This window comes from Clarias gariepinus, chromosome 3 (assembly GCF_024256425.1).
Source record: "Clarias gariepinus isolate MV-2021 ecotype Netherlands chromosome 3, CGAR_prim_01v2, whole genome shotgun sequence".
Lineage (NCBI taxonomy): Eukaryota > Metazoa > Chordata > Actinopteri > Siluriformes > Clariidae > Clarias > Clarias gariepinus.
The window spans coordinates 3,564,388-3,577,815 of record NC_071102.1 but is presented as its reverse complement, the minus strand read 5'-3'; the positions used below and the strand labels follow the sequence as shown (position 1 = coordinate 3,577,815).

Here is a 13,428-nt window from a genome sequence, read left to right as displayed (position 1 = left end):
GTCCACTGTACAAGAGACAGTGTTATCATCTGGGGTTGATCAGTTACTTATGTGGCAATAAAATGAAGTCAGCTGACCACCTGAATGTACTGAATGTCCAGGTTATCATGTCTATGGAGGTTTTGCTTCCCTGATGGCACGGACATATTCCAGGACTCCCACAGGAACTGGACACCACAGTGTGTGCTGTAATCAAAGCTAAAGGTGGTCGAATTAAATATTGGAGACACGAGACACAACACTATTCTAATTACTATTCGAATATCCAAATATATTGTACCTTAAGCAAAAGTCGCTACCGTAGAATCAGTTATAATATATATTGTACAATATTGTATTTTGTTTTTTTTTCCAGCACGTGTATGAGTAAGGTCCAGTTTGTGTGCATCATTACCCTGAGCTGGAGTAATAATACTCTTATATACAATAATACTGTATATAAACCACCACATAGAGGTTTAAAGTGTTTTATTGAATGTTAAAGGCAAAATCATTTGTGTAGGTTAATCGAGGTGAGCAAGACATTGACTTAAATTTACATAAACGTCACTTAGCATTGATTGTTTAATTAATGGGCTTTAGAGAAAACCTTTGTCTCCTACACATGGCGTAATGTGTACAAACCTTTGTAGTCTAATTACTGTAGGTTGGGCTTTGATGTAGTTTCAGTGGCGTTGGTTTCGGTTCCCAGACAGACCTCCTGTGTTTCCAACTCCAAGCGGGACATGATGTTATTTTTGGACTTCCTAATGCAACATTGATGGAACTCGTGTCTCAAAAGAGTCGTGATGTTTCACTCGTATAAATGCTTGATTCTTTAGAGCATTGCATCATGTACAACCGTGTTTTAGGGTCACTGTTTAAAAAAGAAACATCAAAAAATAAGAAAAGGTTAGGAATGAAGTTGTGATATTTCAAGACAAAATGATGTCTCGTTTTGCAAAACAAAAAAAAAAGAAGATAAATATCAGAGCATGTACAACGAGGCATGTTGATTTGGTGTCGTTATTGAAGGAGAAATCGCAGGTACTGGTTGCGTTTGAGGCTGTCATGGAGGTTGTCTGGTTTCACAGGATACAATCAGAATGATCATCAAAATCATGGTGGAGCTCCAACATTCTCCGAGCGTTCATCTGTTCATCATGTCACCAATAATAGCCTTGAAGGTGACCATGCCTGCGATTTCCCTCCAAGTTTCTCAAGCACAATTTCTTTTACTGGAATTTCTAATTCTAGGCTTAAGGCTCTTCTGTTGTATACATCACGCTGTTATGCACATAACTCTCTCATCTGTTAGCTTCATGGTCTGCTCAGTTACTCACTGTTACTTATTTTACCCATATGCACTGACTCAGTTTCACTGAGATTCATTTATTTATCTGCTTCTTATATATCTTGCAGTTTATTGTTCATAGCATTGGACTGGTAACTTTTGATCAGCTCTCACATTTACCCTGTGTATACTGACTATATATAATATACACAGTGTGCAATCACATCCACAACCTGCCTCTGTGTTACTGTCTCTATTGCTGCAGGATATCTGAAATTTCCTTCAGGATCAATAAAGTATCCATCCATCCATCCATCCATCCATCTCAGATTCTTAGACAGTCACTGGGTATGACATAGTGTTGCATTAGTCTAGTCTAGTACGTGATAACTATTGTTTCTGAACTATTGTTCCGTCCGTCCGTCCGTCCGTCCGTCCGTCCATCTATCTATCTATCTATCTATCTATCTATTGTTAGTTAAAACTATCTATCTTACTAACTAACTAATAAAAGACAAGCTCTTTTTACCGCTTTCTCCCCTGTACTATGAATCCTAATCTTTAAGGTACAGGTAGTCCCCGACTTATGAACATTCGAGTTACAAATTTCTGCAGATACAAATGCACTGTTGGTCTTCTTCCTGTTCAGTCATGGCATTAGATCATGTGTATTGTACAATTATATACAATATTTTCAGTGTGTAAGTGAATGTATAAAATGTGTAAAATCCAGTATGTTTTGTGTGTGTGTGTGTGTGTGTGTGTGTGTGTGTGTGTGTGTGTGTGCGGGGTTTCAATGAATCAATCCAGGAACACGATGATAGAAAATGTCTGTTATGTAAAGCTGTCCTGATGGGGAATAATCTAAAATTTGCAAAAAAAAAATTTCAGTCCAATACAGTGGAAAACAGCTCTGAGACAAAATGCCATCCGGGATTCCCCTCGCGATTTAAAGGCGCAGAGACACCAGTTGTACATTTCACATGTGTGAGATTCATGTCTTTAGGATCGATTACAGTTTTTGGCCACATGGAGGCATTGTGGGAAAAGGGGATAGAGATTTAGTGAAGTGGATTGATATGTTTCACATTGTATATTTGTGTCAAAATCTTACAAGACTTTGTCTGACTTAAGAACAAATCGGACTTATGAACGTGCTCTCGGAACGGAAATCAGTCGTAAGTTGGGGTCTAACTGTATTATTATATTATTATTAGAAGTGTAAAAACATAATTTATACCTTAATTTCTGTAGCCATGGTATTTTTACACCCGTTTAATTTTGGTCTCTATAATGGGTTGTACAGATGTTGATGTTTTGTTTTGTTTTTTAATTACATGATGTCTACTGTAGGAAAATGAGAGAAAGCGAATAAGGTACAGAAAGAAGGGTGTGTGTGTGTGTGTGTGTAGGTGAGAGAGAGAGAGAATCACACTAGGCCCTCGGCTGTCACTTAACATTAAAGCCACTTCTGCACACTTGCGTCGAATTGGCCTCCAAACCAACAGAGAGACAAAGCCTTCAAAAATCTCCAAGAAATCATTTTCACTCCTCTTCTCCTTTCTGCATCGCCTGAGTCTGTGACCGCTCTTTAGCATTACCATGTTAGAGCTCTGGTCCAGTTGGGAAGAGATGCTGAAGCGTTAGTTTAACACTGTGTTCTTCACCCGCATCGCTCCACATGATCACTTAAAGGTAAAAATGTCCCAGCATGCAAATTACAGGGTGACTTGATATGAAAAGAAAAGAAAGATAAAAGGTTAAAGGAAAAAAAAGTGCACTCACATCTAGACAATGTGGAAATAGATAATAAAATAAGAAAAGACACGAATAGAAACAGATCCCAGTAGTAGTAAGAGAAAATGGTGTGCTTACAAACCCGAGCAAGGTTTTCATTCATTTAATGTAATGACGTGTGTTGTTCCTATCAGTTCCTGTGTGCAGATTTGGCTGAGATAATTATTATTTAATAATATACAGAAAATTTCCAATAGATATCTGTAGGAATTAGTTTGATACCATAAAAACAAGATGCATGCACTGTGTGTGTGCGTGTTTATAAACTCACGAGAAAAAGGATCGAAACAATTGCTTTGATTTTTTTAAACAATTTTTTTTATAATTTATGTTTTTCCTTTTTTTATGTAAATGGTGTCCATAACGTTCCCATTGTCAATATATAAGCAAGTGTTTGAAAACTATAGAATCAGTTCCTGTCGTATAATATTTATATGATGATATTATTACAGTAGATTCTATAACATAGAATATTTTCCTAATTAAATAACTAAATTAATATAATTACTAATTATTTAATTATTCTCTTAATTAAATAACTCTATTACACTCTATAACACTCTATCTAAGCAAACATTCTAGAACATTCTTTCTTTTTGTGTATAAACAAAGAATTATTTTTTTTTATTAATTAATTTTCTTATTAACTAAATATGTTTATTCATTTATATTTACAAGAAAATGTATCGACTATGGATGGGGTAAAGAATCGATTCAGTTACGTATTGTTGTTGTTTTTGTTTGTTTGTTTTTTAAATAAGGTTTTAATTTATATACTATATATATATGTTTGCGTTTGAGTCGGGCAAAAATGTTGCAGTTCTACTACAATCCTATAGGTGGTGCACTCTAAACTCTAAACTGTTCATGTATTGACAGGCGTCACAGAGTCTTGTGCGATAGGAGCGAATTAATTACTACGTTTGTTTAGAATTTTAACAAATCTAAAAAAAGCATTGAATTGTTGTCTGTATAAAATATATTTAAAGATATTTAAAGAACTGCAGAACAAATTGAAGCGAGACTGAGGTATCGTGACGATATCGTATCGGGCGATCCCTAGTGATTCCCATCCCTAATATACACATCATTTAGATACACATTGTGGTAAATGTTGTATGAATTGTTGTGCATGTGTACTGTCACATGATCAGTGTTCGGTATTTTCCACATCTGTTTATACAAATAGGAATAATCATAATAATTAATATTATTAAAATGCTCATAAAACATTGTTTTTTTTCCATGCTCACTAAACTCCCTTGTCCAATGTCACTGACCGTGTCCTCTCGTCCCGTCACTCTGCTTTGCTCTAAGTCGTTCTGCGTGTGTGATTTGCACAGGGTGCCCCCGAGCTCCGATGCTGCCACCTCGTCAGGTCCGGTGCCCCCCGGGGCGACGGTGAGCCAGGGGAAGCCGTCACTGCGCAGGATAAAGGGACGAGTTCATCGCAGCAAGAGCCTGGACAGCATCGACCTGCTGGACTGCAACGTGAGTCGACAAATCACTAACAGTACAGATGATGTGCGGAGAGCGCACACACCGGGTGTCGGTGTCAATGAGGTGGTTCGTTTAATTAGTTTAAGGTCGGCTCCGTGGTTTGTGCGATCAGGCCTCCAGTTCATGTTTCTCTTCCGTGCGAGGGTGAGTCAAAAATTATCCGCACTCAGGCTGCAGAATTTGTTGGATCTTGTAAAAAAGACAAAAACATAATTTTTTAACATAATCTCCTTGCTTTGTATATCTTCTACAAGCCAAAAGCTTTTTTTCCTCGTAAAAAATGTATAATGCTAAGCTCCGAGCTACGAATGCACCGCTCGCCCTTGTATTTGCAAGTTCATATTGGTAAAATGCAGCACATGTTAAAAGCAGTATAAAAAATAATATATATATATATATATATATATATATAATTCTCTTATGTTATTTTGTGTCCTCATGCTCACACTCCAGTTCATTTTATAAAGTTAAACATGATGTGTTAAAGTGGAACTTTTTATATTCGTTTCGTTTTGAAGGGCGCCAATATTTCTGGAGATGAAACCAATTGTGGTTTCTATAAATCGCCCCAGAAAGTTCCAAACGTTCCTAAAATACCATATGAATTGAATCCACTTACATATGGACGGTAAATTGTCGCCTAAGCTATTTCCCGCGTTTAACAATCAGAGATAAAGTCAAGACCTCCACATTGCATAACGTCATCTAAATAGTGTCCTCTCATCTACGGCCTCCTCACCGTGTGCACGTTGTGCCCAAATTTAGTAAATGGGGCAGTAGAGAAACGGCTTCAGGCCACTAATGTACTGAGTGACCCTCATGCCTTTATCAGCCCGTCTCAGGCTCTCCGTCCTCTAGTGACTTATCAGATTGAATACGTTTACTGTAAAAGGAAGCGACAGTGATAATGACTCAGCTGAAGATTATTTGATGTACGAGGAACGTTCAAGTCAAACCGAGACTTTTAAATTGTGCAGAATAACAAAACACAGATCTAAAAAAAAAAAATTCTTTATTTCTCTATATAATCCCCTGATACACTAATGCGCTTATCCCAGTGTTTCACTAGTGCTTGGACACCATCAAGGTAGAAAGTTCTCTCAAAACGCCGGAGCCATGCCTGCTTAATGTCTGAAACACTGGCCTCCCAGGAACTCCTTGTCTTGAGTGTCTTTAAATTTTTCTCAGCTTTAAAGACAATAGAGGAATAATAATCAGCATTACCATAGACCTGATTCTTAAGATCACCCTTGTTTTACAAATCGTGATAATTCCTGAGTAGTCACATGTACAGTAAGATCATGGCTTATTGAGGTGCTTCACGGTGACACGCGGAGTCATCCTGAATTTCTATTTTTAAACGAGTCTATCGTACGTCCACCATATGCTTTCTCAGGATTTTGGAGCACCAGAATGGTGTAACTAGTAAGTTATACTTTTTTGAATAAGTGATACTTTTTTATGTTGATGACTGTGATAAATTGTACATCAGCCAGTATATCTTCTGCAAGTTAATAAACTGTGGGATTAATAAGAACATTTTATTCATATTCATACAGTACAATAAATAAATCTTAAGCACCCTGTGTTTTTAAGCGAAATGTTACATTGCGAAACGCATTTTTCTGCCATCCAAAAATATTACCACTATTACCAATTTCCAACACTATAATCATACTTTATTTTTGCATATAAAAACAGTCAACACATTTAGAAAAGACAAGTATATGGAGTTAAATATGAAATAAATTTCACTTACCCTTAATTTATGATTATTCTCAGCACCGGCTGCTTTAAAAACCAAACTGAAAGTGGCAGCATTTTCTTCTTGCTAACATTTTTTTTTTTCTTGCACAAAATGCAAACAAAAATCCCATTAAAAAAAGTTTAAAAATATGTAAATGTGCTTTGCTTGGACCTCCAGTGACGAACAAGTTTAGCGTCAAAATGCTTCGTATGCTGCGGCAAATACTTGCAAAATTTCAGTTTTTTTTTTTTACTTTATTATTAAGTCAGTACGAAAATATTTGTGATTTCCAAACTTCCACAACAAAACCAAAAGTTCCAGAAAAATACAGAAAGCAGCATGTTACTGTCTGCAGGTGATCAGATTATAGACATAAAAACATAATGGAAGCTGTCGGGTTTTGTGTGCAACCAAGAAGCAGCTTCAACTGTCAGCCTCCTCACTGTTTACTGATCGTTATCATTTTTTTTGTTTTGTTTTTGAGGACGTCTTTGCTCCACAGCATTTATTTCCATATGCCTAAGACTTTTGCACAGTGTACTGTATGACATACAACCTGTAGCACTAGATAATGAATTCACTAGGTAGTGAATGACATCATGGCGTTTCATACAGCTCGACAGAACGCCACACATCTCCAAATAAACATAACAAACCTTTCTCTCTGCCCGCAGCATCGTAGACACCTTGGCTTTGTTAGGTGACTGTAGCGGTGTGGTGGAATTCACACTCTTTAGTCTATTCAACCACAACCACATGTTCCTGCCCTTTTCGTGTCCTTACACATAAGTAATGATCAGAGCCCTGCATGCCTGCTGACCTGTGAACTATATCGACTTCTGCTCGAATTACACCGCAGGTCTTACCGAGTTAACTGAGCTTCCAGCACAGATTACAAATGAAGCATGTTCACTTTAATTATTATTATTATTATTATTATTATTATTATTATTATTAAGAAGATTTATTTGTAACCTTTTTTACATTGTACCTGTACAAAACACATACTGTGTGTACGTGATACAGCTGAAAATACTGATGAGGTCAGAGATGAACAAGAGCGTCTGTACACACACACACACACACACACACACACATACACACACACACATATATGGGTATAACATGTAACATCACTAATAGATGTTAAAAGACTTATCCAAGCTCTGTGTGTGTGTTTTTGGGTTGTTTTTAGGCTTTTAGTGTGTCTCTGATGATTTATCACACGTTGCCACGTTCAGTAAAATGGGCCAAACTTTAAAACGCTCCTCACTTCTACCCGCTGTTTCCTTTTAATGCAGCTGAGAGGAGTAATCTGACGTATACTCTACTGTATAATGGATATAAGCCGCTTGAACCGGCGGCTCGACTCATACATTTAAGATTAAGAAAGGAGGTTTCTTTAGGGAAAAAAAAATAAAAATCTCTACTGGTGTCGAGATGAGTCGGTAACACAACAATCAGAAAGCAGATTTTTTAAATAAAATTTTTTTTTGTTTTGTAAGGATGCATTTTTTTGGCATGTCTCCAGCATGAGTGCTTCATAACAGTCAGATGTAAAGATGTTTTTTTAATTTCCAAGACGTTTTCAATTTATTTTGACGAAGTGACAGTTTTGCTTTTTCGCCTTTCCGATGTGAAAAGACAAATAAATGAGCGTCTGGTCAGGGAACAGTTGTTTATAGCTGCTAGAAGACGTAAGAGTTCTTCTTGTCTATTTGCAAGAAACACAATCTTATGAAACACAAATACAAAAAAGGGTGTTCAAATCAAACCGGGACTTTTGATTAAAAACCATCTTTATTTCTCTCTCTCTATATAATCCCCCTGTTACACTAATGCATTTATCCCAGTGTTTCACTACTGCTTGAACACCATCAAGGTAGAGCCGTGATCAGGAACACTGGCCTCCCAGGAACTCCAGTAATGCCCCAAACATGTGGGAATGGTTTGGAGTGAGGTCGGAACGTGGTACTGATGGAACTCTCCGCCGAGTTGGTTAATGGGTGTGTGTGCAGCTCCCACAGACAGACGCATCTCTTCTGCAAGTTGGCGTCGAGTTTAAAGCACTTAATGTACATGTCTATCACTTTTACGCCTTGATTCACCAGAAATTTCCGGGAATCACCCAGGAAGTCCCGGGTTGACTTGAACGCCACCTCGTATTTGCACACGCTTGAACAAAAAGACAAACAAACAAACTCGTTTCCTTTACCAACACCACATGTTCACTGCTGCATTATCTTTCATCACTCTCTCTTTCTCTCTCTCTCTCTTTTTCTGTGTCTCTCTCATATTATAATATGTCTCTCTTTCACTCTCTTTCTCTCTCTCTCCCCGTCTCTCTCTCTCTCTCTCTCTGTCTCTCCCTGTCTCTCTCTCTCTCTCTCTCTCATATTACAGTATCTCTCTCTCTTTCTCACTCTCTTTCTCTTTCTCTCTCTCTGTCTCTCCCTGTCTCTCTCTCTCTCTCTCTCTCTCATATTACAGTATCTCTCTCTCTCTCTCACTCTCTTTCTCTTTCTCTCTCTCTCTCACTATCTCTGTCTCGCCCTCTCTCTCGCTCTCTCACTCTCTCTCTCTCTCTGTCTCCCTCTCTCTCATATTACAATATGTCTCTCTCTCACTCTCTTTATCTCTCTCTCCTTGTCTCTTTCTCTCTCATATTACAGTATTTCTCTCTCTCTCACTCTCTTTCTCTGTCTCTCCCTGTCTTTCTCTCTCTCTCTCTCTCTCTCCTTGTCTCTTACTCTCTCTCATATTCAGTATGTCTCTCTCTCACTCTCTATCTCACTCTCTGTCTCTCCCTGTCTCTCCTTGCCTCTTTCTCTCTCATATTACAGTATGGCTTTCTCTCTCTCTCTCTCTCTCGGTTCTCATCCTCTTTCTCAGTCATTCCGTTCTTCCACCAGCAGTGACTTAATTATCCTTCCATTATTCCAATGAAAACAATCCACATCATTTTTTTTCCTGAGTCATTTTCTCCATTGACATGCAATTCCTCTCTGTGTGTGTCCACGCGTGTGTGTATGTGTGCATGCACGTGTGCCCTGCTAAATGCGTTACTACATTGCAGCCCCCGCCCCCAACACACACACACACACACACACACACACACACACACACACACACACACACACACACAGCAGGCCATTTTTTAGGTGACGAGACTCTCTGAAGGCTAAATCTGGAAAAGCGACCGCATCGTACTTATGTTAATCTGTTATTAATGTGTAGAAGCTGGAAGCGGGGACGTGAGTGACAGCGAGTGACGAGGGCATATATGTGTTTAATTTATATTTAACCTTCATTCTACCAGGATAGTCACTCTCACATTAAATCTTTTTTCTTTTTTTCTTTTTTTAAGAAGCCAAGAGGGCAGAGAAGACAACATGGACAGACAACGAAAGTTATTGCCCCCTGTTAAAACTGTCTCCTTATAAATAGCTTGAAATTTGACCAATTGAAAGTCGTCTTATTAAACGTGGATATTTAAGGTCTAAACTACTCTTAACACAGATCTCGCAGATCTTCATCGATGTCCTAGAAATAAGACGATCCAGTTTCAGATTAGAAATGTAATAAAAGTCCAGGAATTAAGACGACAACCTCTTAGATCCTCTCTGTTAAATCAATATAGGTCTCAGTGTTCCTTCAGGAAGGACGGATTGTGTCCCGGATGTACAGATAGATAACCTTTAGTGCCACACTCAGGATGCGACATTTATCCTCAGTGGGGTTTAACCTACAGAAATAACCCAGTTGTTGATTGTTTTCCAGGACCGGCACAACATACGGAGTTTTATTCCTTACATACAGAATACACGATGTGTTCCTGCTTTACACAGCAGCGTAGGAAGGTTCGAGAGCTGTGTATTAGGAAACGCAAGGCTGTGCTTTATAATGCATGTAGATCTAGTATAAAAACAGTGTTGTTGGTGATTAAAGAGGTACAAATGATTGTAGTTGCCGTGTTGTTGAACCTTTGAGAGCACAGAGACGAAAAGGGGAAGAGGGAGACACTCCGTCACGACGGTACTATCACGACGTGATGATGGAAATGGTGGAATTTGTTCCCCTCATTTTATTAAAGTGTGCAAAACAACTGAATTAAGAAGAAAAGATCTGTTGGAAACTGTGTAGCCTCACATACAGACAGTGTGCATATTAACCACCGCTATCGTCATCCCCTGTTGACCTTCAGATAATCAGAGTCTAGAAAATGACTATCTGACGGATTATTAGCTCCGTCCTCGAGTCAGACCGATTTCCTGCAGATTCGACGCACTTCATGCATTAAACGCTCCTCTAAATTCCTTAAAGATAAAGGGGGAACCCATTAGTGTTGTGTGACACTAATGTCTTACTGCCATGAAGATGATGAAGGCATCAGTAGACAGGGTTAGACTGGTCTCTTTAATCACGTCTTAAGTGTGTGTGCGTGTGCTCTAATAACGCAGACATGACCGGACGAAAGCATATCATCTATTACAAAGCAGGAAGACATCTCATGTCAGTCTGCACAGACCAGTAGAGTGTTTATCATGGCTTAAAAATGTGGGAGAATGTTTGTGTTTGTGGGACTCGCGACACTGTTCAAACTCAGAGACTCTCTGTGACTTCAGCACCACGGAGAGCAGCACTGACAGTTTGTGATGTCACAGTTTCCCCTTTTTCAACCTTATGACATCATACGCGAGGATACAATGTAGAAGTATAACAAACAAACAAACAAACGTGTAACTTGTACAATACCTATAATCCATCTATAATACATCACAATATTATGGATATCTAATCTTAAAATTCACTTTTAATATAAAATCTCAAATAAAAACTTCAGGATGACGGATTTAAATATCCTGTAAATCAGTGGCTTAGTGTTCGAGTTATTTTCTCTTCTGATAATCACACAGGCGTCTCCTACTGTACGTACTGAATGTCAGGGAGAGAAAGCAGCGGGAGTTTGATCTCCGGCGAACATGGCGAGGTGGGGAAGGTTCTGTGATGTACATTAGGACTCCACAGGCTGGGAAGGAGCACGAACCTGCTAAATTCTCAGGCTTTTAAATATACGTTGGATTGCGGTCAACTTAAATAAATACAGAAAAGTCATTTAGATAATAAATTGTCAAAGAATATTTTGCACACACATTGCACATTTCTGGACATATTCATTTATTTCCACTTTTTAATTTGCATTTAAATTTATTTTGTCTTGTACAAATAGGGTTTATATTTCTTATATATTGTATTTTTAAAAAATTTTATATTTTGTTTTACTTTCTTTAGGTTAGCTATTTATTATTTCTTGTTATTGTTTTTAAGATTTTTTAAGGTCACTGGCGGTCGTGTAAGCATTTCACTGAATTGAACAGAAAAATTATCCATGTCCGGATTTCTCTGAGTCCTTGGTTTAAGTGTTTTTTTTTTTAGGATGTTTCTCAAGTGATCGGTCCTCTAATGGGTTTGACACACAGAGGAAACACAGGGGAACCAGCATTCACAAGCACGAAGCCTTTATTCAGCACACCGTTCAGAAAGCTCAAAACTACGCAGTCTTACGCTTGTGGTTTCATACTCATGACGTCCGCTCATTGTCTCTCATGAAGATCTTCCCAGGAAAGCGAGACCAAACCTGAGCTCTGCTGCAGACGAGAAGTTCATTTAGAGTCACCAGCCTCAGAAATCACCAATTAACAACCAGCACCTCAGATTAGAGCCGTTATGAGCAGAAGTAGCAGATATACATCTCAATATCAACTGTTCAGAGGAGATTATTGTGTGTTCTGGATAAACGCCTTCAGCATTGTTTTATAGTTTAAAAAGAAATAAAAATCAGGGAAGACCTTGGAGTTAGAGGAGGCGTACAAACTTTTGAGCGGTGGTGTAAATGTAAGTCGCTCTGGATTGGGGGGTCTGCCAAACGCCATAAATGTAAATGTCAATCGAGCTTGTTTCCGGATGAAAGAGATGAGGCAGGCAGTCTTGCTCGTGTGTGTGTGTGTGTGTGTGTGTGTGTGTGTGTGTGTGTGTCAACACAGTGGTGTCAGATTACCGAAGCAGGTGTGTAAAATACAGCTCGTGCACATTAGACGACAACGCAATGATGATGAATAAACCGGGCGTAACTCGAGCTCTCTGATCTGGTTATTGTGTCCAATCACTAATAACACTTACGGAAATCAAACATTTATAATCATTTAAGCAGCTCATTTGAAACCAGACCCTGAGTGTCGCTCCACCATCAAGCTCTCACACGTGACACACGTCTGATTCCACATACGCCGGGGGTCTCGGGTCTGTCGTCCTGTTGCTATGGAAACACGGCTCTCACCAGCCGAGGGGAGGAAAAGAATGATTTGTATGTTGTTGTGTTTTAACGCACAGAAGAAGAAAAAAAAGGAAGGGAAGAGCGTCGCTCGTGTGCGTGGTTAATGTTCTCGCCACGTTATCATCTTCAGGGCAAAGAAACGTTCGCTCGTCACGCCACGACTTCCTCAATGCCGCCTTCTTCAAAGGGGGGGAAGTGAATAATAATAATAATAATAATAATAATAATCATTTCTCTTCTTTATGATGGTTTTTTTTCTGATGTAGTTTGATGTTGACGTTCACACATGCTTTAGATATCATTTCATTAAGATCCACTTTACTGTTTACGATATGATGTAATCCTGTTTATTATGCATAATTATTATGAATATTTTTATTATCAGTATCTATCTGTTAAATATGGACGTGTGTATTGATCTACACACGATATAATCTGTGCTTTCTTATTTCTACAAAGTCTGATGAATTCGATCACCCGTAGATGACGATGATGATGATGATGATGATGATTATTATTATTATTAGAATAAAAACAAAGAAATATAACCAAGCAAAATCTTTTAACATGATGCAAAATCTCTCTCTTTAGGTGATAAGACACTCTGATCTCATGTGCACGTGAGCACTGAATTGAACTAAAACACAGAGACAGATCGAGAGTGTTTGTGTATATGTGTGAGTGTAAGTGTGTGTGTGTATGTGCGAGACAGAGCGAGACAGAGCGAGACAGAGCGTGAGAAATGACTCGCCTCAGGGGAGCTTGTCCTGACTCTCG

At 38.5% G+C, this 13,428-nt stretch overlaps 1 protein-coding gene across 7 annotated transcripts in view; it reads left to right on the top strand.

The window, feature by feature from the left end:
• The window catches only part of tjp1a (tight junction protein 1a), a 100,194-nt gene that overhangs the window by 8,173 nt on the left and 78,593 nt on the right, over positions 1-13,428 (top strand). For all 7 annotated transcript variants that reach the window (XM_053491305.1, XM_053491304.1, XM_053491296.1 and 4 more), the window contains exon 2: positions 4,414-4,561. In XM_053491305.1, coding sequence (XP_053347280.1) covers positions 4,414-4,561 — 148 coding nt within the window. The remainder of the gene's footprint in view (positions 1-4,413; positions 4,562-13,428) is intronic.